The 27,711-nt window shown below is 38.2% G+C and overlaps 2 protein-coding genes across 2 annotated transcripts in view; one reads left to right on the top strand and one right to left on the bottom strand.

The window, feature by feature from the left end:
• Window positions 1-8,323: 8,323 nt before the first annotated feature.
• LOC128740660 (cyclic nucleotide-gated cation channel subunit A) overlaps window positions 8,324-27,711 on the bottom strand; it is a 177,521-nt gene continuing 158,133 nt past the window's right edge. Inside the window, exon 12 of the mRNA XM_053836222.1 lies at window positions 8,324-8,510. Within this exon, the coding sequence (XP_053692197.1) occupies window positions 8,324-8,510 (187 nt within the window). The remainder of the gene's footprint in view (window positions 8,511-27,711) is intronic.
• Window positions 20,485-22,296, top strand: LOC128741617 (UDP-glycosyltransferase UGT5-like). Its single transcript, XM_053837564.1, has 2 exons — window positions 20,485-20,739; window positions 20,801-22,296. The coding sequence occupies exons 1-2, from the start codon at window positions 20,523-20,525 to the stop codon at window positions 22,120-22,122; spliced, it is 1,539 nt and encodes a 512-aa protein (XP_053693539.1). The 5' UTR covers window positions 20,485-20,522; the 3' UTR covers window positions 22,123-22,296.

Here is a 27,711-nt window from a genome sequence, read left to right as displayed (position 1 = left end):
AATTTTGATACAACAAGCAAATTTGATTAATCATCGATTTACGTTTACGGCGTTCATGGCTTACTGACATAGTAAAAACAGCACAGCCAGGCAGTAATTTTCGTAATAGAAACAAATTATAAACTCGCCTAGTGTCATCATGTCTACTCGCTAAATAGCTAGCTAGCATGATGACACTGAGCGAGCTTAAAATCAACTCGCAAACTCGCTAACTAGCAGTCAGCAAACTCTGGAGCGCCTCTATGGTTCAAAGATACAAGTACCAGCGAACCACATGCCCTGGCGGCTGTTGTGGGTTCGAATCCGGTTATAATCTCAGATTATAGCTTGGTTTGACCCATGCACCTTCCAGCATTGGACAAAAGGTAGGAGTCAAAACGACTACTTGTTAAGCGTAGTTACCAATTCCCCCCCTCCTCACGTGAGACAGGGCTGCATTTTATCACCGCTTCTGTTTCTCATTGTTAAGGATGAGATATTAGTTGGGGCAATTGACAGTAGACCAAATCGCGGATTCCCTTGGAATCCTCTGACGATGGAGCAGCTAAATGATCTCGACCTAGCCGACGATAGCAGAGGCTCATGGCGACGCCGCTTAGCCAACGACATCCGGACTGTAGCCGAGAACCTGTCCTGGCGACAGGTAAAAGCCATGGCGGGTAACCATCAGCAGTGGAGATCTCCGATTTCATCCCTTTGTTCTGCCGGACCGACGGATATGAACACATAAGTAAGCAAGTAAGTCTATCCCCCCGATAGCAAAAGAATTCGTAGGGTAATATCAGGCGGAATTTATTTACTGTTAATCATATTAAAATTGAGTGGGGGCCCAAAGCCAACATACAGGTCCATAACAATAATGCCGAAGAATTATCCCGATTTTTATGTAAAATCGCTCATAGATGCTTCTTACGACCAGAAAAGGGCCAAATAATTCTTAGTTTTGCTTGAAAAAAATGAATGAAATGAAATGCTTACAAAACTTTGAAAAACTCAAGAAATCAAATTCTTTCGAAAGTTTCTGAAGTCAAAAACTGTTGAAAAAGGAAATATTCGCTAGAAACGCTTCTAAAGGCCAGACAAAGCCAAATTTAGTTAGAGCTAAAATGCACGAAAGAGAAAATGAATTTCTTTTAACGTTTAAGATTGCATAAAGGCCAGCAAAGGCTAGTTAAATTCTAATTTTACTTAAAATCGTTGAAAACGTTTTTAAGGTCAGAAAAGGTTAAAAAAGACAGACTGAACTTGCTGAAACTCCTTTCTAAAAGTATTATAGCCTTTAGACTGATGAAAAAATCCTGGATTTCCGCTAAAATCGTTTGGATACGCTTCTATAAGCCGGAAAAGTATTCCAATTTTGGCTCAACGTCAAAGAAATATGGTTCCAAAGACGAGAAGAAAATAAGGCAGAAAATATTTCTTTATTTAAAATCTACTGAGAAGACCGAAACAGAAAACGCTTCTGAAATCTCAAAAAGAGACTGAAATCGTTAGAAAAACCTTCCCAGCTAACATTTTCATACGTATATCAAAGTGAAAAATGAGAAATATGTACCGATATATATCTTGAAAAATCGCACTAGATGCATGAAACCAGCATATGCGTACCATTTTGGAGGCGATATACGTACTGCAGATTATTCGTAAACAATTCACATTCATAAGTATTTGTATACGATGAGATCCGACTCAACATGATTAGTTCCATAATGCTATACAATTCTGTGATGAAAATCGTATGTAAATCAGTCGTCATCATTTTGTACGATTGAGTATAAACTAGGGTGCGATTTAATAAGCTATGTGTATGATTTCGATTTTATTTAGAGACATTTAACATGATTTTCATATATTAATATACGATTTGTGGTGTGCTGGGTTTTTAAAGGCTACCCGAATAAAAATGTACAGCGAAAAAACATTGAATTTCATTGTTACAAAACATCGAAAAATCGTATTGAAACTGTGAAAAGCTCTGTGAATTACAGTGAAGGTACCATGAATATTGATGTTTTCACAATAAACTTTAATGTAAACCGCCGATTTTACAATGAATAAGGGATTGATTAAGTGCTGTTACATTAAATTTTTCGACTTTTTCCCATACAAATAAAACCCAAAAACAGTTAACTTTGTGGTACATTCACTGTAATCTAGAAAATGCATAAACTTTTACAGTGCTGTTACAACGCAAATTGTTGTAAACAACAGAGTTTAAAGTAAACTTGATGTTTTTACATTAATTTTCATAATGCATTTCTATCCGGGTAGAATGAAAAAAAAGTTGCAATTCGCCTGCAATCTTCACGGAAAAACACTCTTAAACGTATCCAAAATTGCTCACAAATGCTTCTAAAGCTCCAGCAAAGCCGAAAAGGTGTTCTCGGATTCCACCCCAAATTTTTGAAAATCGCTAACGCGTGGTCTAAGGGACGGTCAGAAAAATAATGACACTAAATTTCGCTAAAAATCGCAGAAAAACACTTTTTAAAACCTGATCTAGATTGGATGCCAGAAAACCACTGGTGCTGGTCTGATGAGCCAGCCATCAGCTATCGTAAGTTCAAATCTCGGCTGGACGGTGCTGTTAAAGTCAAGTAGTCCCGTAATTGTCCTGTAGTCTAATAACAGACTGAGAAGCATGCCGATAAAAAAGGATCAAGTCTTAAAGACGTTTATTAATGTCCATGGCATTACTTTTTGGATGCCAGCGAAAGTCGAAAAAATCGATAAAAACATATCTAAATGTCTGTGAAGGCCAAAATAATGATCCTTAATTACAATTGAAACTTGCCTTCAAAATCTCGTATAGCGTAAAGCAAGCGTAAACATACCGGGTGAGAGTTGATTTCCCTATACTGGTCCAGCAAAAAATACCTCACCCGTTTTGTTTATACCTGCGACATTCGCCCTTTTGTTAATTCTATCTAGAATTGACTAAACTCTATTGAGATTGCTGACAGCTACCGTACGCACACTATGCCGCGTATACGTACATGCGATTTGTTGCTGCTGCTGTTGGTTTTTCCATGACGTTTTTCAAACTGGGGGAAAACAAACCACCAACACAACCGCAATTTAGCAAGCTCTGTTAAAAACGATAGCGATAGAACTGCCAGCACTGGAGATGGTTGTGTCAGTACCGGGTATCTTTCTCAGGCGTATGAAACTGAAGGGTAAAGAAGTAGCTAACATCTTTTTACGCTTCCTACACGTCCGACACAAAAAGAAAAAAAGCAAAAAAGTAACTTTGTTCGGGAGCTTACCAATACAGATTCATCCGAGGCTGAAGTTAGAGCGGGCTACTCACAAATACATTTTGTCCGAGGCAAAGTTTGTTGTGGGCTAGATGAGATGTTGGCTACACGAAAAATGTATGGGAATGACATTTGTGACAGCGGGGTGATCTTTCTCCTATTGGTAACGATAGGCTGTATACAATGAACTGTGGTAGGGCTGAAGAGACATCGGCTGGTATGTCAGAAGGAACATCAGCAAAAGAAGCGGGAATAAAGCGCGGCACCATCTGATACTGAAGGTGAATAGTGGGTATTTACTACCAAATATTAGCTAAATGTTACGAATGAATAGTGAATTTTCCGGCATCGTGTTGTAGAAGAAATTAGATGAACGCCAAATATTCTGCTGGACCTTACGAAAGCTGATTCGTTGATAAATAGTGCGGCTTTTGATAAACTCAATCCGGACCAAACATTTAAAGGTTATAATTTGCGCCAGAATATAAATTCCCAACCTAATTAATGCATAGTTAGCAAATTTAACTCGTAAGTTAATACATTTAGCTAGATTTCAACATACAAAGGCCCGTTGGTCTACACTATTGCATAAAATGAATTTAATATCATTTTTCTTATTCATAAACTAGAATTCACTACACTAAAATTAACTATTTGTACGAGATTGCCATGTTGGATACCTTAAAAGAATTACTATAAAGTAAGTTGTGAGCCGATTATAAAAACGTGGAAGAAAACTAATTAGCTTAAATAAAATTACAGTTTTGAAGCTGTTTACTACATGTAACCGCTGTCGAGGGTAATTCATCCGAAATTGGGCAATTCTCAACAAGCTCTATACAGAAAGTTGAGTTGTTTCCGATAGACGTGTCGAATTTACGGTGTACATTGGTAACCTTTTATGCCGCAATGGCGCTAGTAGTCGTATCTTCAAGATTATAGAAGAGAGAACTATATTGTTAATATAATATATTTGGTGCTACTCAGATGACCCTTCCAGCGGTAATCAAAATACTGTCTTGTTCCAAACCTCGTGATTTTAGTCATGACCTTGAAATGCGGTTAGGCATATATTAATATTTTTTTGAAACGATGGTTCTACAATTAATGAAGGGACGGTAAGGAAAAGTAATGAAGAAGGATTTTTTTTGGGAATGGCGGGGAAAGAATGGAAAGTAAGGGGGGGGGGGGGGGGGTAATAGGTAGCTACGCTTAACAAGTTGTTTTTGTGACTCCTACCTTTTGTCCAATGCTGGAAGGTGCGTGGGTCGAACCAAGCTATAATGTGAGATTCTAACCGGATTTAAACCCACAACACCCGCCAGGGCAGCATTGGACAGAAGGTAGGAGTCACAAAGACAACTTGTTAAGCGTAGCTACCTATTACCTCCCCCCCTTCCTTTTCACTCTTTCCCCGCCATTCCAAAAAAAATCCTTCTTCATTACTTTCCCTTACCGTCCCTTCATCAATCGTAGAATCATCGTTTCAAAAAAAAGTGTCTTGTTCCGTTACGTCCTTTTGAACCAATATCTAAACCCTGGGGTAAAGCATATTTGTTTAATGTTTATTTGTTAAAAATCATCTGATACGATAATACTCTTAATGATAAAAACTATTCATGCATGGTAATACATAAAACTACAGATGTTAAAAATAGTCAACAATAGTGCTGCTAAACCGTTGAAGCTTACCGACATAAAGCGGATAGGGTCATGTTGCCAAACGACACTTTTCGCTGAGGTAAGAACAGCAGATTTCTGGGTCGTAGCAGTCTTTCTGATGCATACAGATTAAGATATTCGGAGTGTCAATTTCATCGGACAAAGTTTTTCCCACAAATACGGTTTGTGCTTCGAGTCGTCTCGTCTCCGCTCTAATCTTTGCATTCCAAGAAGCTGCCTACGCTCAGCGTATGCTGATAACTGGAATTGATTATGTCACGGGAAATATCGTAATGCATATCGCACGAATTTCCGCTGCACGACTTCAATTTTAACTATCCAATTATCACTGAACGGACACCAGACAACCGATTTGATCTCCAGAACAGATCGCACCAAGGAATAGTTTCATAGAAATTTCTCATACTCACCTACAAGAGTATCTACTAAAATCATATCACACTGGTTTTGTGTTTTCAATTGATTTAATTTTCTCAACCAACATAGTTTCTCTTCATCCGTCGTCGTATCGTTCCTAAACTAGCGTAGTGAAATTCTCATTTAATCCTATGTTTAATCTTCTCATTGTTTTTCGTTCGATCTCTTCTACAAATGATCCGGTTCATTCTTGCTTTTAATTACCAATAACACTTTCGATAAACAACTCACCGTAAATAATTGTTTCGTTTTTCTTTCTTCCACCTTCTTTTGCCTATGAGTTACTAAATGTTACTGGTATAGTTTAGTGTGGTTTAGTTTCTTGTTTTGACAATTCGCACCATGATTTTTTTGTATAGTTTTGTAGTAGCTTTAGTATGTATATAAATATGACCTTGCCATAGCTATACCATCGTTCTTTTCTTCCCATTTGTCTGGGGTTCGTTTAGTGTGTACATACAATTAGTTAGTTTTTGTTTGTTTGTTTGTTTGGTTGCGAAAATATTGGATACTTTCGCAATTAAATTAGGTTTGGCTTACAAACTATTGGTTTTAGCTGTTTGCAAACAGTTTTTTCCTAAACTTGTTTCGTATAAATTCCATGTAAAAACACAAACGCTTTTTTACGCTGCCACGGATTTCAGGTGGAATCGGAGACTAACTGACTGTTTTTTTGTTATTGATAGATGTTACAACTATATATGCGTGGAAACATGTTCAACTATTTTATGGAACAGGAGAAACTGGAGAGAAAGAGACAGAGAGTGAAAGGAGAGATTTTTTTTCTGGTAGAACTACTATTAAACAACAATACGATCACTTTTTTGTGTTCTTAATCGGTTTCATTTAGTGGTAAATGTCTTAATCTTAGCAATAGGGAAAGCGAAACATTAGGACTAGGTTTCACACATTTTTTTCTGGTAGTGATTCTCCCATATACATCAAAAATTAAAACCAATTTGAGATAATTCAAGAAAAATCATGCCAATGGGGATAATTGATTAGTTTCTTACGGTTTTCACACTTTTTGTTTTTTGTTCCACTAATACTAGAAATTGTTTTCCAAAAGATATGTATTCGATTCAATTTATTGGAAAATTGTCGTAAATCATTGGGTGAAAGATGAGACCCTCGTCAGTGTAAACTACGAAAGAAATAATTCGAAAATTGGCTCATTTTTTGTCAACCTTTGTAGAAGGAATATCAAGACTGCTTCTGATAGTAAGATAATCCATCGGTCATAATCGGTCAGTGTTGCAACAGAGATTAGGCAAATATTCGGATAGTCCTGTACAGCGAGACTAACTAAATGGTAAGTTCAACCTTCCGTGAAGCAGACTGTTTAGAGTTCAGACTGCCAGAGCTGAGAAGTTGAGCTGACTTTAGAGACATGCTTTTTGCTTTGTTGTTATTTCTCTTACAGTGGAAAGGATAAATTAGTAGTTTGATGGTGGTTAAGTTTCCATCCGTATTCCTATGCCATCTTATTTATCTTTTTGACTTAGACTTTAAGATAGAATTTAAATATTTCAATCTTACAGTAAGTTAACATTTTATATTATCTTCTCACTTATGTCGTATCGATAATAAAACATCTTTTTCCCAGTTCGGGTTTCTAACAACTATGTACTCTAACAGCAATAGAAAATTATATTTGGAAAATCCATTTGTGGGCAACCCTTACCGGTTGCACTTACAAATCTTTTTTTTTAACAGTTTATATCTAATATTCGGGTAGCTAAGTTGAACATTTGAAATATGTTAAACGTAGTGGTTTGATCTTATCACAAATAGTAAGTATAAAAACAAAATAAAAGTAATTATTTTGAGGCACGTTATTACTTTTTACTAATTTATTCCTAGATACGTTGCGCTTGGTTCCATACACGCTACTTGCACTTTACCTATGGATCGATCAAATTAAGCAAACCACCAAATTGTCCACAGTTAATCCGGTAACACCAAGACAGATGATCCCCTGAATTTCAAAATTGTCTTCAACGAATTTTAAAGTTGATAACATTTTTTAGCCATTCTTTCAGTAGATAAAGTGCAATTAGCAGTAACTTTATTCCTGGCGTTGGAATGCGAGTTATTCTTGATGTAAAGGTGAAAGTTGGAAAAAACGTTATTTTTTTAATTGAGTGCTATTATAATGGTTACAAAGGATAAAGGTTTATGTCAAACACAGGCATCGTTTGCATCTCACATCATCGATCGGTTACGTAGTAACAACCTTTCCTTCACTTTGTCACGGGGGCAACCACGTAATCCACGTCCTCATAACCGTAAACCGTTAAGAAATCAATCATGCCGGTACGGCAGCAAACTTCTCCAACCATATAATAGTCAAGCTCTCTGGCTCTGGCTCCTTGTCTATGTAGATGAAGCAGAGCTCGTTCAAAACGACGGCGGAAAACTCATCTCGTCGCGCGCGATGTTTACGCTATTTCCACCGTTCATTTTTCCAACTAACACCTTTCGGATCGCGTGGCTCGCGGGCGGCGGGAGGTGCTGCTGGCCCGCCTGAAGTGTGCTACAAAATTTTATTATTCACAGCACACAATTTCTTAAGATTAGATATAAATATTCGTGTAATGACGGTCCGTTTTCATTCAGCAGCACCCCGGACGAGTGGACTTCTTGTGTCACCCAATCTATCCTCATACACCGATGTCGATGATGATGAAAACGACGAAGACGGTGAGGTCCTTCTCGGGTAAGGGCATCTGCTCGACAGGACAATCACCATCATCACTACTGTTCGTCGCTTCCGAGCTACTCGTAGTCACAGCTTCCAGCTGTTGCTCATCCTCTGCTGCATCCCGGGCTTCATCTCGGAAGCTGCCGGGCGTCCTTGTCATTGCAATCGCCGTTACCATCAAAATGCCACCGTCGTCGACGTCGTCTTTACCGCCTTTACCAACTCGCCAGGAATGAAGAACGGAAGAATCGTGAATGCATATTCATAATGTGTTCTGCTTGCTGCTATTGCCGTTGGAAAGTGCCTTCGCTGAGGACGAGTGCGATTTGCGTCGATTCTGAGCCGACCGTAGCTGGTGGCCTCTGGAACTCGCCGATCCTCCGCTGCCGTCACTGCTGGGATGCTGATGATGCTGCTGGTTCGATCGGCGCTTCGGCGATGACATCGGTCTGGTGGAGAAAAAATGGAACTATAAAAGTAAGTGAAATAAATACTGCGCAGTATGGAGAAAAATGTAGGTTTCGTAGGATTGCAATTCTATTTGAATGTACATTGCGAAGCAGTAGGTAACCAAGCGATATTTTTTTACTGGCAGTCAATTTTAGCCCACGCCACGCAGTTAAAAGAGGTCAAGTTTCATTCATATTTCCGTTGCATAGGATACGGATTCAGGTTCATGATTGTGTGAATTGATCTGATGTTGATTGGTTATATTTTTTTGTGCAGTAATTGCAACTGACGGGGTACTTTTTCAAATTAATAAAGTTTTACACTCTTTGAATGTCAGCTAAAAACAAAAAACAAAAGCTGTGAAAGGTAAAATAAGAATATTGGAAGAAATTTGTTAAGCGATGGACATAAATGCAGTTCTTTTAATTAATTATGCATTTTTTAAACTCTGAACCGCCACAAATTTGCAGGTTTGTAAGTTTGTGCTTGCAGAATAATTCCGATATGTTGAATTTCACATCTACTATTCAGCAATCAGTGCTCTTTACAAGCAAGAGAAGCAGCGCGGCGAAACCGACAAAAGTGGCCAGTAGCTCGGATCTGGAGGAAAAAGGAAGGCCGCAAGTCGCAGTCGAGCATCGAAACAGAAAAAGAAGTCGAACTGTCGACTTACAAGAAGTTGATGACTCAAAATCGCAAAAATAAACGAAACAAGACGGCCAAAACACGATCCCGGAAGTTGTACATGACGATGCCGGTGAAGTTCAATTGCGTGGTGATGACCGACAAACCCTGATCAAGACAGACTTCAAACGGCTTCCTGAGAAGGAGTTTTATACGGCAACCGGAGGAAGAAAAGTAACAGACATTTTCAAGCATATGAAACAGTCGAAGCTCGCCATGAAATATCAGGTTTGGCAGGCTAACTGTATCTTTGGCTTGAAAAGCTACAGAACCAGAAAATTTACATAAACGAATTACCGAAAAATGTCCTTTCGTGAAGTAACACAATTACTGGTGTGCCCAGATTGAGGCGCTCTGGGGTGCGTACCCCACCTTCTCTGTATAATTTAATATGAAACCAAAAAATTGCTGTAACCCAGAAGTTCACAGAATTTGATTTGATCGTGGCCGATCAAATAGTGGCCTATTTTTGCGATAAGTAAATTAATGGTGTAAAATTTCACGTTCCAAAATTCAAATTCCAATTGCGGTTATCTTTCACATGCAATTTCAAGCATAGTTATAAGTTAAATTTCAAATTTAGTTTCGAGCCTAATTGAGACTGAATTTCAAGATTTAATACAATTCTAATAACCCACCCAATTCTAATACCGAAGTCCAATTTTAAGACTTGTTTCAATTCCAATTGCAAATACAGTCCCAAGCAGGGATGACATGATCACTTTGACTCAATTTACATTCATTTAACAATATCGTCTCGGCTAAGTAAAATTTGACAAAGTTTTATGTAGGACATTTGTAGGATCAGTTATTATCTAAAATTTTGCTGAATGAAGTTTTGCTGTATCTTTTGTAGTTACGGTGCTACAATGCTACGTTCACTTGGCTACTAATGACTAAATACTTTTTTCAGAAAAGTTGTAGATAATAACTAGGTAGTTCTTCAATCGTCCCATATATAACTTTTTCAAATTCTGTATGACTTAGATGATAGGGTATTGTCGTTATCATCGGGCCACTGTTATGGTCGGGCCATCTCGATTTTTACAGTTTTAGTAATTCATAATATTTATGTACAAGCATCGTAATACCTCTTACTGTGACAGCTAACTTTTCACAATATTGTGAGTTTCAATCGTTTATTCGAAACACGCGTACTGAATTCAGTGACTAAATCTTTCAAAAGAAAGTTTTGCAGGCGCAGTAAGCTTTTCTTCGAGAAACGATTCATGAAGTGCAATTTTCGAGATAAATGTTGAAAATGTATTAAGTGTGTTGTGTTTCACACGAAGACTATAGAAAAATACCCTCTAGTAAAGTGTTTGGTAAGGGTAAGGTGAAATACAAGAAAAGCGCTATTTGTAAAGGTCGGGCCACTTGAGTAGTCATGATTGGGCCACCATAATTTTAAGCGCAGAAGCGCAATAATCGCTAGAGAATGTCAGTCACATAAAATGTGATGAAATAAAGTAAAATTAATACGATAAAAACCTAGATTTTTGTTGTTTTTTTCATTGTAGTTGTACACTTCGGAAAAGGTGATTGTAGCAATATTGATTTTACAAGATCGTCAAAATTTCGCAAAAATGCAATTAAAAATAGGGTATTTGTACCTATATGAGCCGTTGCTCACGGAATTCATTCTTTTCATGTCTCTATATAGAATTTCAATACGTATGTCTTAGATTTTCTGCGGTGGCCCAACCTGTACAACATGGCTCGACTATGACAACATTTTTTGTCTTCACGTAAATACCTATAACTTTTTTATTTTTCAAGCAATCAGTTCATTCCGGAAAAATACCTTATTCTTAGACCTTTGTAACGATGTATTCAGATTTCCGAAATTCCTTTTGAAACGAAAGTTATGAGCGATTTCCAAAACGTGGCCCAACCACGACGACACTCCCCTACTGTCAAATGAATATGAATTGAGTCAAAGTGATTGTGTCATCTGAGTTCAATTTAAAAGCAATTCATTTCCGCTTTTAAGTAAGTCACCTGGGATTTTTTAAATAATTTTTTCTGGTTTATCAATTTATAATCTTTTAATGATAAAATTTTAATGATAAATTTTAAAAAGAAACACGAAAGAAAAAGCGTTGGGAATAAAAACGGGACATAAAAAGAGAAACACAAGTGGAAATGAAAAAACTGGAGAAAATTAAAGAGGGAAAACGAGACCAAAACCGTGAGCTGGACAGAAAAAGGTGAAGAATTGAACGAAAATCCATAAAGGAAACTACGGAAACGGGGAAGAAAATGAGGACAAGCTGGACAAAAAAGCGAAAACATGATAAAAAAGGAGGAAAGCCCCTAGGGCGAAAAGTAAAACGGTACAGAAGAAGAAAAAAAGAGAGAAACTGAAAACGACAGACAAAAGAGATAGGATGGAAAAAACAGAAAGCATCCGAAAATGCAGCATTTCAGCGAACTCCAAATTTCCGTTTCAAGGCACGTGGAATTTTTCACAGTTTTAATATTTCTGGAGATGGCAGTAGACAAATTACCATCGTACAGATGCAAACATACTTTGTACATAGTGTCTATTACGATAATTATCTATTTTACAAGTGCTGTAAGCCGCGCCATATTCACACTTAAAAAACACAGCAAAATTTGCCGTGATTTGGACAGCCGAGCGTTCGGTAAAAATTTCAGTTTTGCAGTTCGACGTTTACGGATCTTTACTAACGTTTGGCATCATTAAAAATTTTACCCAACGCTCGGCTGTCCAAATCTCGGCAAAATTTTGCTGACTTCGGCACTTTTTTTTAAGTGTGTTGGAAGTAAGTTACAAGTAACAACACGAATTCATCGTTTCTTCTCCAAGTTCAAATTATAACAAAGCTCAAAGCTGTCATTTGTTAGCTTATATAATGCACTAATTGTGTACAGGAACCAAACGATAAAAAATAATTTCATGTCAATGAACAGGCGCAACTTTACACTTCCATTTTTCCTACTCTGAAAGTGAAATTAATTTCCAATCGTATAAAAACAAGCAAAACAATGATATAATGGATTAGACTTAATTGAACAATAGGTAAATGTCCCTTCTTTAAAACGGCGTTGACCACAAATGGTTATGTAAACAACCAAATGCATTGGAGCTGTCAAAAGCACCTTGCGCAAAGGCATTGCAAGTAACCCCGGTGTTGCAAGTATCCCCAGGTGACGGTACCAAGAAACGAGTAAAAACCATCAGGAAAAACAGGACTGAAAATAAGAAAAACTCGAACAGAAAACGAAGACAAACAGAACAATGAAACAAGAAATACGGGACAGGAAAAAGAAAAACGATAGACAACGAGGAAAAACAGAATAAAAGTGACATAAACAAATGGTGAGGCACTCGGCTTTTGAGAAGAATATTTTGACTTGAAAAAATGAAGTAATCGTAGGATGGCGAATCTATTATTACTTAACGTAAAAAGACTGGCCGGATAGGCTGGAATCTCTAGACTTTTGGAAGCAATTGGATTTATAGTCAAAGTTGGAATTGGACTATAAATTAGGCTTCAAGTGGACTAGAAATTAGAGTTGAAATTGGACTTGTAATCGGACTTGACACAGGATATCAAATTAGACTTGTAATTTACAAATTGGAGCTTTACTTCATATTGAACTGGAAATTGGATTTGAAATTGGACTAGAAGTTTTACTTGGAATTGGACATGAAATGAAAGAAAAAAATTAAAAGTAGAATAGAAAGAAAAAAATAAAAAGTGAAAACCCGTACTTGAGAAGAGAAAAAATGAAACAGACAAGAACCGAAATATGTGAGAGAATAACACCAAAAATGTCAATTCTAATAAGTAAAACTTCTATTACGAAAAAAAACTTCTATTCTAATCTCATGTCCATGTGCGGTTTGAAATAAAACTTTAAGTTCAAATTCGTCCAAATTCAAGACTAGTTCAATACCCTATTTTTAGGTTCAATTTCATGTCCGATTTTAGGCCCAATTTCCAGAGGTTGGAGAATTCGCAAATTGAATATATATACCAAGCATCGACAAGCAATTTTATCTCGAGTATTGACCAAAATGAATGGTTCAATTCGCCACATCGAATGAGCCGCATACATGCACGCTTCATAGCATCGCTGAATATACGAATATCGGGTGCAAAGCAAAAGTGCTATATAACAACTTGTGCTGCTTCTAAAGCCACTAATACTACTTTAAACTATTCTCTATTCACGGTAATACTATTTAGGACACTTTCTGGCATTCCCGGGTATATTCTATCCATTAAATCGGCTGCGTTCAAAGTTCAACATTCAATTTTTGAACGAACTTGCGATGCTCATGACGAGCTATACTCATGATAAAGTCAAATGCCGATAAATGCATCATCGGCACCAGAAGCGAATAGTGTATGTTAATGAGAGGCTTTCAACGATCCAAGTGTCAACTTTTTCGTGAATTCTCCAACCACTGCCAATTACAAATTTAATTTAATTCCAAATCAAGGTTCAATTGTAAGTCAACTTTGATTTCAAGTCTAATTTCAAGTTCATATTGAATTCCAATTTTAAGTCAAATTTCCACAATTTCAAATCAATCCACTTTTAAGATTAATTCAATTCAAAATTCAAATAAAATTTCAAGAACAATTTAAGATCTTCAAATTTGTTATAATTCCGATTTCAAGTCTAATTCCAAGTAAAGCTTCCAGTACAATTTCAAATCCAATTCGTCTGACGGGTATTATCTTTTAAAAACGATCATTTGAGATAAGATCGAAAAAATCATTTCGTCAATTTTGGTAATTCTTATTCTTGATGCAAATGGACACCTACAACAGAATGGTTGACCCCAAATTGAAAATTTGATCTGCATTTTACGGGACACGGTCCAATCAGAGGAAGCGCCCAATGGCGGGCAAATTACTCCGTTAAGCTAAATAATACTCGAAAGCTTGAAACTCAAACAGCATTACATTTGGAATATGTACTTCGCAAGCAAACAAAGTTATTGTCAGTTTGTTCTTTTTCGAAGCGAAAAAGATCCGCCTTTAAGTTGAGCGACAACAAACGTGTTAGATCTTTTAAATTCTACTTCTTAATAGCCTGGTTCACCTAGAATATTACTGAGAAATAAAAATTATAAGTTTTTCTCATAGCGAATATCTTTTGTTGATGCTGAGTTGCAACCTGCAACTATTTCGTGGAAAATATGTTATGATCTGGTTTGTGCGCTCCAGGAATACAGCCGTCTGAAGCAACCGGTCGTTCTCGCCGCGCTTGCATGGTTAACAATTTTTTGGGCTGCTAAATTTCAGTCAAACCTGCACTGAAATTGATATTTAATATTATTGATGAAGTTTCAATCAATACAACAAAAAATTCTTTTACTGTACGTGCAACCACCCAATAAAAATAGTAAGCCATCTATCCTATCCTATGCTATCCTATCCTATCGTTTGTTGTAGGTTGTAAGAAATAAATTATTTGTGGAATATTTCACTGAAAATTTACAATGGAATGACCCCTGCACAAACTGGCGTCTTTAGCATTGTGTTCTTCCCCGATACGCTGAGGTTGCCTATTGATTTGAATATAAGAAGTTGTTGATAAGAAATATGGCCAATAAAAATAGAAATAAAAATACGAATAAAATTGAATTTTAGGAAGGCTTTTAACTTAATGATTTTTTTAGAGTGGTTTTAATCCAAAGGGTCATTCACCATAAATTAATGGTTAATAAATTTTGTTTACATTATAAGCTGTTATATGCACATTACCAGATGTTTTCCATTCGTCAATAATGAACGGTCACGAGACACCATTTAGACACGAGACACCGATTTCGTTGCTATAGGCAATTCAGAAACCTTGACCCACTTTGAAATTTGCTCTAGTTCCATGCTAAGAAATGCATCTTTTGTAAATTATTCAAAGAATCACTCGAGAAAATCGAGACTTAATCGTAGCACAAACGTTTACTGCGAAACAAAATTAACATTATTGTTGTTCGAAATTCTGGGAATTCCAGTGAAATGTTGGGCGTTCAGTGATAATATCAAGAAACGTTTGCTTCTGTGGAAACAGTGCGGTGAGATTATAATATCTCGGAAATGTTTCCTACCAAACGAATTGCCTACCAAAAATTGTATGCAAAGATTTTGTTTTTCACTTGTTACATGACGATTGACTAAGGACTGTTTATTTTACAAATTGGACGGCGTAATTTTTTAAGGATGTCCTTGGAGCAGTTGATTATTGAAATATACTGCATCTTTTACACTATTAGTGTTACCGTGAATTAACTTATTACAATTACCTATACAAACTTTTGTTTTTTAAATAAGGCCAACGTTTTTTTTTTCTTTAGTAAAGTTGTAGAATACACTAAAATGAGCAACTTTGCTGAACATAGTAACTATCTATCTCTTAGCAGCTGCCAAATATACCGATTTGTTTAAAAAGAGTTCCTGCATTTAAAAATCGTTTCTGCTCAATAATACGATCTTTTTATTGTTTCAAAGGTTCTACAAAGTTATTTAGTACCTATATTAAGGAGGGACCCTACTCTGGAAAGACGGAAAAATCGATTTTTTTTGCCTTTGCTAGAGGCTTATACCTTCAGAAATGTCTTACCAAAAGGATTTTTTGGTATCAAATCTCGTTGAAAAGTTACAGCAAAAACTGTGCGGTCACCGCAAGGCAAGTGCATCGTCGTACGTAACTTTAAACGCGTTTTTCTCGAAACCATGTTTTTTCAGCTGGCGGTACGTGTATCTCAGAATCTACACACTTAAAAAAAGTACCGAGTTCGGTAAAATATCGTAAATTTTACCGAACTCTGAGCAGCAGAACGTTCGGTAAAAAAATTTTATGATGCCAAACATTACTAATGACCCGTAAACGTCGATTGGCACCATCGAATTTTACCGAACGTTCGGCTGCTCAGAGTTCGGTAAAAAAATTTAAGTGTGTAGTGGTCCGATATGGCTGAAATTTTTTCCAACATGTAAAAATAAAATATCTAAATTGTTACGTAGCGGTTTTTTGATATCTCAATTTTTGAATTTTTTATGAGCTCTTAATTGGCGATTTTGGATGAAAAAACACCTTTCTTTTGCAAAATTTGCCGCCATTTTGGTAATTTTTCGAATTCTCAAAAATCGCTATGTAACTATTTAGGTATTGACCTAAAGCTTCAAAATCATCCTTGAAATCCGTTCTCCGATACTCCGTTGGTTTCAGGCACGAACCGCCAGCAAGCTATTGTTTTCTAGGGAGTTCTAATAGTTACCTTTGCTCATATTGTGGCGCTCTTGGTGGACGGATTTAGAAGTTCTTGGCGCCCACGTGTCTGAAATTTTGTTAGCTTCTCCTATGTATTTTTGACATTCCGCAAAACGACTGTATTTTGTAAGTAAACAACATGGAAGCCGAAAGAAGGGAAACAATTGTGCACTTTTATTTAATTCATTGCGGTCTGCATCTAGGTTAGCTAAACAGCTGAAATTGCCCAGAAATGCCGTATGGCGCGTTAACAAACGATATAAGGAAACATTGACGTCGATTCGGAAGCCTCAAGCTGATCATCGGAGTGAAACTTTCGACCGGAAACTGCGTGGTAAGATTTTGAAGTCCATCAAGAGGAATTCCAATTTGTCGGATCGTGATTTGGCCAAAAAAGTCGGTGCTGCCCACAGTACCGTGAGGAGAATTCGACTCCGGGAAGGAATCCGGTCGTATCGAGCTAGCAAATAGCCAAACCGAACCATAAAACAGGATAGTGTGGCCAAAATCCATGCTCGAAAGCTATACGACCGGGTGCTAACCAAGTTCGACGGGTATCTTCTGATGGACGACGAAACCTATGTCAAGACTGACTTCGGGCAAATGCCAGATCAAAAATTTTACTTGGCAACGTCTCGGGGGATGTTCCAAGCAAATTTAAATTTGTTTTTGCCGACAAATTTGCACGAAAATTTATGATTTGGCAGGGCATTTGCAGCTGTGGCAGAAAAACGAAAGTTTTCGTTACAAATAAGACAAGGACGTTTTATTTGTAACGGTACTGTACTGCCCATAAATGTATAACAGTCCCATCTGACTTTTCACCACTTTTGAGATAAACCTGGGAATCATCTTTAAATTAACTGTTCTTGCAATATTTCAAACAAAAAAGTTATGTTTGTTCCCAAGATGTTGAAAAAAATATCAAACTATGTCAGTCCCATATTACAAATAAACGCATAACAGTCACAGTAGTAAAAATATATCAATAAGCATCTGTTTTTGGGAAATGTCTGGACCGATTCGCCTGTAGCAACTACCAAACGGAAGATTTTATGGCCTAGAAGAACACTATTGAGGAGAATTTGGATCGGATGTACGATTCCGAAGTTACAGGGGAACAAGTTCCGGAATATATGGAACTTAAACATAGAAGCACCTTGAATCACAACAAACCCAACATGTGACACCTATAAATACACGGATTTGCAAATCTAGATTATTGGTAGTCGTATAAAGTGTTCAAGACCATTGGCCACATCTAAACATGTCCGTGAATGTTCCGGATTCCTCTACGGGGATCAGTTTCTGAATTTCTAAAATACAACATGTGATCACTAAGTCGGTACTCGAAATTGCAAAACTAGTTTAAAAAAGTTCATTTGTTGTCACATATAGTGTCCAGGTTCACATTGGTCATACTCGGACACGTTCTGGGAGTGTTCCGGACACACAGGAAAGCGACCAGCTTCTGAGTTAAACAAACCCCATCATGCAACCTCACTATAAACTCAAGATAATAAATTACAATAAAAAGGAGAAAAGGCCAGGAAGAGATTTGAGTCAAAAAGGACATTTTGAATAATTAAACTGAACGAGCACGTGAATTATCAAAACAAAAACGACACGTGGTCTTGAAAATATTGCCGAGTCACCGACTACGCAAGGATCAAGGCATGCTGTGACAGTTATGCGTTTATTCTTGCCTATTCAAGCGCAAATAAACGCATATCAGTAACTTCGGCAGTTTTTCTAAGTTTTGGAACAAATTTTAGGTCACTTGTGAACAAATTGTTTGTAAAAGTATTCTGTTATGTACATTCAAGTGATTTTATGACGATTTAGACGATTTGTTTCCAAAATCGATTCAATATTAAAGAAAAATTGTCGTGGCTTCAACAGCGTTTTTCGTAGTTGCACGATTTTGCAGATGTGACTGTCTTCCATTTATGGGAGTGTACCAAAAGGAGTGTCTCCAAAACAGAAACAGTCGTTCATTCGATTCCACCATCATCCCGTCATGTTTTGGCCAGATTTGGCAAGCAAAGTCATTCAAGAATGGTATGCAGAAAAAGGGGTCCAGTTTGTTCCGAAAGACCTTAACCCACCCAATTGCCCCCAGTTCCGCCCTATTGAGATATACTGGGAAATCATGAAGGGGAGACTCAAGGCAAAGGGAAAAGTTGTCAAAGACATCAATCAGATGAAGACCTGGTGGAATAAGATAACCGAAACGATGGACGAAGAAAGTGTGCGCCGCCTAATGAGCCATATTACAGGAAAAGTTTCAGAATTCCTTCGAAACCGTGACGTATAATTCTATCCGTATTTCTTCTTAAAAGTATGAAGAACTTATGTAGTATTTGTGTAAGAAAAGATCTTGAAATCAATAATAAATAACTGAAATACACGGAATTGCTTTTGTTCCAATACTATCTAAAGCAAGCTTTATACATTTCCTCTGAAGGCTGTTTGTCGCTAGAGTGCATATTTAATGAGTTATGAAATATAAAGAAAAAAATCCATTTCGCGTAAACTACACAACTTTTAAAGGAAAGTACTCATTTTGTCTACAAAAAAATTAATAAGGACAAAAAATGAAAACAGTAGACAAACAGGATAATACGAAAAAGAGAACGTGACAGAAAATAGGAAATACCGTAACAAAAAGAGAAGAACGGGACAGAAAAAAAACAAATAGAAATTCAGAACTGAAAAGGGGAACAAAATGAGAAGAAAAAGAACAAACAGCGGCATAAGAGAAAAATCGAGAGAAAAAAGGAGGGAAAACGAAACAAATATAGAGGAAAAGAAAAAATGTTACTGAAAAAGTTCGAGAACGGGAAAGAAAAATAGCGTAAACGGACAAGAAAGGAAAAGATTAACAGAAAACAAGAATAACTTAATGGAAAAAAAGAATAGTGAGAGAGAAAAAACCAAACCAACAGAAGTAATGAGGAAAATAACGAGGGATAAAATGAGAATGGGATGAAAAAATGACACAGAAAAAAAAAGAAAGAAAAACAGGAATTTCTAATTCTTTTCCAAATCTAATTTCTAGTCCAATTTCAGCTTTGATTTTAAATCCAATTGCCCCTGAAAGTCTGTAGTTTGCAACGTAATCGGCCGGCATTTTTGCGATAAGTGATTTCAAAAGTGATTCTCTTGAAAGATCGAGTGTCCCATCTTTTGTTTATGTCTGGGCACGCTAGTGATTAACTAATAAGTGCTCTTCATGAGAATTTCCGCTCAACTTCCAACACTTTACTTGTTCTAAACAAACTTTCCGATTCAAAAACATCTCAACCGGTTCAGTTCTAGCCAAATGGAACTTGAATGGGTTATCGCTTCGTTCAGTTTCGGGTCGTCTAGTGATGTACTCATACCTACACATACCACTAATTTAAAGTTTAATGAACTTCCAAATCACACTTGTTTGTTATCTTGCTACCAAATGTAGGTGAATTTGGTGGAAGCTACGATTGTCGGGTTGGGATTTGTAGCTCCATGGTGATACAGGTTTCAACCTGTGATTTCGAGCACAGACAGCAAGTCATTGAATCAGCAGACGGCGCGCGGCATCTCTATTCACTCGTTTTGCGAATGAATGTTTGTAGCCTTCCCGCTTTTGACTAGCTGATAGCAGCGAAGTGCAGTGGTTGTCATAGGTGCAGGTTTTGGTTATTTTTTGTTATTATTGTTTTTTTGTCATTTATACAATTAATAAAACCAGAATGTTGGTTGTCCAGACTATCCAGATTCTAAGAAGAATTTTTGGTAGTTTGATTACCGGCTCATTGTACCTGCAGTTCGTCTATCAATTTCATGAATTTGTCCCAAATGTAGGCGAACTTGGCTTAGCCGGTACTCGAGAAAAAATTGAATGAAACAAATTCATTTCAAACAATCTGCGATTGCTACTGTAAACTTCGAATGCTGGCTTCAAAATGCTGTCTCACTGTTTGAACGATTCTAACCGGTCAGTTCAGGGTGCGCAGCTGATCGGTGATGTTCAGAGAGACAGCTCAACGATGAAAGCAGAGATCGCATTTTTGGTAATTCTAACGGTTATGTTAATGACCGTCGTGCAAACAACACACAGTAGCAAAATTTTGTTTTTGGCCCCTTTCAATGGGCCAAGCCATTGGTTAATGCTGAAGAATTTCATTCGGGAGCTGACCGGCCGGGGCCATGAGGTGACCTGTATCACTGGACTGAAATTTGGTGAAACACTTGGAAACTACACCGAAGTGCTGATCGATCCACCATATCCGCTGCAAGACAAATGTAGGTAACAATCTTGCGTATAATTTATTTGTTTTTATTATGGAAAGCTTTCTATTGACAGTTCCACTGGCGGAGTTATATAATTCGAAAAGCTACAGCAGTGATTTGAACAATCTATTTTTGTACTGGCGACTAGGTTTGGCAACAAGTCGCCATGGACTTGAATCAAAAAATGTGCAAAAATTTTTAAATCGCGGTGACCTTCACTTTGACCTGATAGTTTCCGAGCAGTTCTTTCAGGACAGCTGGCTGATGTTTGCTCATAAGTTCCGTGCTCCTATCGTTACAATCAGCACCTACGGATACTCGGACTTCATGGATCGAGCAATGGGATTGCTAACACCCTGGTCCTGTGTGCCACACATGCTACTGGACTACGAATCCGGCATGAACTTTTTCCAGCGAGGCTATAATGTCTTCCTATCATCGGTAGACTACTTATTACGAGAATACTACTACATGCCTGAGATGAATAAAATGGCGAAGGAATTTTTCGGCGGCTTGGAGTCAAAACAGGGTTCCCTACCATCAGTTCAGAGTCTGGAGAAATCTATTTCAGTCATTTTAATCAACAGTCATCCTACGTTAGCCAAACCACGCCCAACAATGATTACCCTTGTGGACATAGCTGGGGCTCACATCCGCCCAACAAAGCCTCTGCCTCGTGATATAAAACAATTCATGGATGAAGCAGAACATGGTGTAATTTACTTTTCCCTGGGAGCGTACATGCAAAGCTCCGCAATGCCAATTGAAAAACGCTTGACGCTGCTAAAAGTGTTTTCAAAACTTAAACAACGCGTCATATGGAAGTTCGAAACCGATCAAATAGACAACGTACCCGATAACGTAATGGTGACGAAATGGGCTCCGCAAAATGACATTCTAGCTCACGAAAAAGTTATCCTTTTTATATCGCATGGAGGACAATTTGGAACCTTCGAGTCCATGTACCACGGAGTGCCCGTATTGTTTATACCATTTTTTGGCGACCAGCATCGAAATGCTATCCGTGCAGTACGGAATGGATTTGCGGCAAAGATCCTGTTTGCTGATATCACCGAAGAATCCATTACTGCTGTTCTACGAGAATTAATCGATAACAAGCAATATTATCGACGAGCAAAGGAGATTTCGTTCCTGTTCCGCGATACGATTGTGGACCCGATGAATGAATCCATCTTCTGGATGGAGTATGTTATTCGCCACAAAGGCGCACCACACTTGAAGTTCAATGCCGTCAATTATTCAATCGTTGAGTATTTGCTGCTTGATTGGGTTGCCAGTGCGGTATTGGGGTTAATAGTAGTGATAGGTGCTCTGCGAATCTTTTGCCGGCGGAAATCGACAAAAACAACTGATAAGAAAAAAAAGTATAAATAATGTTTCAAGTGGCGTATTTTAAACAAAAGACCTTGAGAGTAGGGTCTCCTCTGAGAGTGAGCCTGCCTTTCCAGCGTAGAGGAAGTTCTTGTCTTTGCAAAGCGTCATAAAACTAAGGACAGTAGCTCTCACTTGTTGACAATTGTTTCACCAATAATAAGAGAGAATAAAAGGTTTACAATAAAACATGTCCTGCATTTTTTACCAAATCTGCCATAAATATTGTTTTAAAATGTATCTTCCTATTTTTAGGTGATACAATAATCACTTGGAAGAGAATCGTTTGCTTTCGTGACTCGCCCGTTGCATTTTTCCGACAGCAGTTGCTTTTGAAGCCATTTTGAATTCTTTTGAGCACACTTAGCAATGATGCGTTCACGAACCGGAACTTTAATTGAAATCTTATAAACGTGCATTGTAATCGTGAAATCGGTTACCTAGGAACATCGCGGGTTATTTCTATCATATGATTATCAAATATCAAAAGTTTGATAGCTTTTATATAGCTCCCTAATAAAGTAGTCAGAGTTTTTAAGTAAGTTCTATGATCGAAGGATGCCAAAAGGACAGCATAGCATAGCAACAAATGTCTATCGGTATTTAATAACTGACCGCGCGCGATTTAGAACGAATAGAATATGTTGATAACAAATAACTTTCGGTGCAGTAAACTGATTTCTCTTAGTTTTTTCTTATGTCAGTATGTCGGATCTCCACTACCTGTTTCGCAATGGCCACGTAACCAAAAACGTCCTCAAACCGTACGCGAACACGAATGACAGTGATCGCACGACCTGCCTCGGTGGATCTGTTCCAGGTCAATTCCTTTCTACTAACAACAACTCCTTCCTGCGACACTTGTGGATGATGCAGAGGATTCCTCGGTCTCTAGTAGCAGCAAGTGTCGGACTAACATTCCTTTCCTTCCCAAATTGACCTGCATGGGCGAGAATATCAGATCATTCTCAGTGTGCATTTTCTGCGTATTTTGTGTGTGCATTTTGCATACTCCCAAGCATCATTAGAATGGTTCTTTGTGCAATCTCAGCTGATCTAGATCAATCGCGGGCAACTCACGGGCGGTCAAACTATGCTATGCTGATACAATACAAGATACAAAATCACTTGGAGAAGAATTTTTTGTAGTTTTAAAGTAATAATTTAATTCAATTAGGCAGTCTTTGGTGAATAGTTATCTGGTTTTTAAGCATATTGTAAGGTCATTAATTCAACCATAGATTAGTTCCACGTGAAATAAGTAAATGACAAAATATGAACCTTTCTGATTTAGATGAAACTTTAAAAGCATGTTTGATGAGAGGAAATATGCACCTTCCACAGGTTTTGGCGCCATTTTTATTCAAGACTCATTTTTAAAAAGGGCATTTTCATGTGTATTATGTTTGAAAGATTGTATCTCGAAAACTATCGATTTTCCAAAAATTTTGTCTAAACAAAAGTTGTAGAAAATTGGGTTTTAAACATGGAAAAAATATGCACTGAAAAAAATATTTTACCAACTTTTCAAAAATTTGAAAATAAGGCCATTGCAAATAATTTCAAAAGTTTTTGTCACGCCCCCCTTGGAAATTGGCTTGAAAAATCGGGGGGCAAAAAAATAATTTGAAGGATATGAGCAAATTTTTATTCATAAAATCTATTGTCTGTGGGTTCTTTAGCCTGAAAAACACGAAAAATGAGTGTACGAGTTGAGTTAATGCTTCTATCACGAAACAGAAATGGGAATTCGAACAACGGAATTTCCGAAAATCGGGCGAAAAATTTTTCTTTCATTTTTGTCTTTCTTTCGTAGATTTTTGCATGGAAAATAATAACGTATATATTAAAAGTAAGAATAGATTTGGTTTTCACCATGCCTCTAATCAAAATTTTTTTTCCAAAATAAAAGAATCTCTTTGTTTTTTTTTCGCCTTCCCCTTCAGTGGTCCAACACCGGAAGGACAAAAACTTTATAAAATATTTGTAATGGCCTAAAATGCACCTAAGTTGCCTAAATTGCAACCTTTTAAAAGTTATCCTGAGATGGAGCTACTTTCATGGACGGACTTCGTAGAACAATATCTTTCATGAATTTTTTCCAACTTGGGATTTTTCAAGTAATATATGAATTTGTAATACAAATAACAATTTTTTATGTCATTTATAACAAAATTAGTCATAATAATTGTTTTTCTAAATGCAGCCGTTTTCGAGATATTCGGCGAAAAAGTTAGATTTATTGTAATTTTTTATGTTAAACACGTCTTTTTCATATGTTACTCCATTTGCTCCACTGTTTCTATAAAATTTCTAATAACTACATTTAATTTCCTACAACTTATCCGAATTGATTCAACCTTTCGCTTTTGAGTTGCGGGTATTTTAAAAACACACAAACACGCACACACACACACACACACACACACACACACACACACACACACACACACACACACACACACACACACACAAACGCACACACACACGCACGCACACACACACACGCACACACACACACACGCACACACACACACACGCACACACACACACACACACACACACACACACACACACACACACACACACACACACACACACACACACACACACACACACACACACACACACACACACACACACACACACACACACACACACACACACAAAGCTCAAAGAAGTACTATTTTTCACTAAAAAAGCTCAAAATCTCCGAAACTTCAGAAAACAACATATAATAATGTTCTACAAAAATGTTGGTTTTAGCAAGATAAATAACTTTCTAGAACATCATGAACACGTAAAAGTTGACCAGAATAAGTCAGGGCTTAAAAACTGTAAAGGGTTTGTCCACAAATAACGCTTTATAGCTAATTTCCATGAAGAGATACAAGTATGGTGTCTTCGACAAAGTGGTTTGTATTAATATGTACTACAACTTTGCCGAAAGTATCAAACCTCTATCTCGAATATACGAGAACATAAATTTCGTATCTCACATTAAGGAAATTAATCACCCAAAGATTTCTTTCACAAGAAGGGGCTTGTTATACCAAGAAACGTTCCTAAAGGCACTACATGCGAAAAACTTTACGTTTCGGTGCAATATCACACGATCACGTATTTCGCTGTTTGGACCACTGTGCAACGAAAACTTCAGAAGCTAGTGCCAGTACCGTAGCCAGGAAAACCTGCGGGGAATTCGGCGTCGTATAGTCCGATATGTCTGCTGGATACATGCGGGAAACTCCTAGAGAGGATTATCCTGAACGGGCTGACGAGGTACACGGAAGGTGAACACGGTCTGTCAAACAAGCAGTTCGGGTTCCAGAGAGGGAAGTCTACTGTAGATGCTATCCGAACGATAGTTGATCTAGCCGCGAAGTCGACCAAACAGAAGTGAAGAGGAGATCGTTTTTGCGCCGTTGTAACGATCGACGTAAAAAACGTGGGAGGCCATTGCCGAGTCGCTGCATAGAAAGAAGGTCCCGGAATATCTATGCAGAATTCTGAAGAGTTACTTTCGGAATCGGGTGCTTGTTTATGATACCACCAAGGGGCGTAATACGATGGACATTACGTCTGGTGTTTCGCAAGGCTCCATTCTCGGACCTACGCTGATGTACAATGGCGTACTGACTTTGAAGCTGCTCAGAGGTGCAGTAATCGTCGGCTTTGCGGACGACATCGTATTATCGGTGACCGGCAAATCACTGGAAGAGGTGTAAATGCTGGTGACAGTGGCGATTGGAAAGATCGAGGACTGGTTCCAGGGGGCAAAGCTACAGATTGCACAAAACGGAGGCCCTGCTGGTCAGTAACTGTAAAGGAGCTCACCATTGGAGAGCACATCATTACGTCAACGCGTGCTGTCAAGCATCTTGGAGTAATGATAGACGACCGGTTGAACTTCCACACCCATATCGACTACGCCTGTGAGAAGCCAGCGAAGGAAGCCACAGCGAAGGCAGTCAGAATTATGCCGAATAGCTAAGGACCCAGTAGTAGCAAGCGACGGCTGCTGGCTAATGTAGCATCATCGATACTGCGATACGGAAGACCAGTCTGGATCACAGCGCTACGAACTAAGGGGAATCACATAAAGCTAAATAGTACGTACCGGCTCATAGCCGTGAGAGTCGCTAGCGCGTACAATATCGTCGGAGGCAGTAGGTATGCGTTATTGCAGGAATTGGCATCACGCTTGTAGAAGATAACGAGTGCTACGGACGAAGCAGCACCAGAGGAGTTCGGAAGCTGGCGAGGTAGGAATCATTGGCCAAGTGGCAGCAAGACTAGGACACGGTTGGGAACGGTAGATGGACGCACCGACCTATACCGGTTCTGTCGACCTGGTTGAACGACCTGGTTGGTTTCTGTCGAACCATGGTTGCTTCAGGCAATACCTTCACCGGTTCGGGCACGTCGCGATACCAGTCTGTCCAGAATGCAGAGGAACGGTAGAAGCACTATAACACGTGGTCTTCGATTGTCCAAGATTTGCCGTGGTGCAGAGCGAGATGCCACCCCTAAGTGTGAACAATATGGTGGAAGTAATGTGTCGAGAGGAGAGCACCTGGAATGCCGTCAATAGCGTTGTAGCACAGATTATGTTGCAGCTGCAACAAAAATGGAGAGATAACCAGTGAACTACCAACGCCGGTCAACACGTTTCGACAGCGCAACGGAAGCGGAGCGACGAGTACAACGGAACACCAGTACCAGCTTTGGACAGAAACCCTGTGAGGGTGGCCGTGAAAGGATGGATGGAAGAGTGGCGGAAGCGTATGAATCACGAGCTACGGACACTGCTTGAAGAAATTCCCATCGTACATCTGGTAACAGTCGGTAGGCTACGGTGGGCTGGACACATCGTCAGGATGCCGGACAACAGTGCAACGTATCTACTTCGATCTGTTTTTATGCAAAAGTTCATGAAATGGCCTTGTACAAAATTTCATTGCGTTCTGGGACTATTCCCGGTTGCGGTCGTTCTACAGAAATTAACAATCTGCTAATAAAATTACTTTTTTGTAGTCCTACACTTCCTGCGTGCATTCGTTTCGAGAACAACCGGTTGCATCAGACGGTTGTATTTCCGAAGTGAAGAAATCAAATCATAACATAATTTCCATGAAACGATTGCAGCAGCATCAACAAAAGACATTCGCTATGAGAAAAATATGCGTTTCTGCTTTCTCAGCCAGGTAAATACATTTCTTCTTGGTAAATCTGTTTCTGATTTCTAAGAAATAGAATTCAAAAACTTAAACTTCTGACTGTCTTTCAACAGAAAGGCGTGCCTTTTTCATTGCGCAAAAGAGCAAACTGACAACAGCTTTGTTTGCTTGCGAAGTACTCTAAGTTTGACGCTATTTGAGTTTCTAGCTAGAGTATTATTTAATTTATGATATGAGATAATTGTATCCATCTACATGGAATGTACGTGAGGGTAACGTAGAGTTGTGCGTGCGATGTTTTGTATCAACTACGCACTAAGAGAAAAATCACCCGGTTGCAAGCATAAGAAGACATGGCAGACTAAAACTTTTGAAAAAATCATAATTTCCTCGGATACTAATCTACGAAGTA

The sequence above is a fragment of the Sabethes cyaneus genome, chromosome 3 (assembly GCF_943734655.1).
Source record: "Sabethes cyaneus chromosome 3, idSabCyanKW18_F2, whole genome shotgun sequence".
Taxonomy (NCBI): Eukaryota; Metazoa; Arthropoda; class Insecta; order Diptera; family Culicidae; genus Sabethes; species Sabethes cyaneus.
Note: the sequence above shows the minus strand (reverse complement) of the source record. Positions and strands in the feature narration are given on the sequence as shown.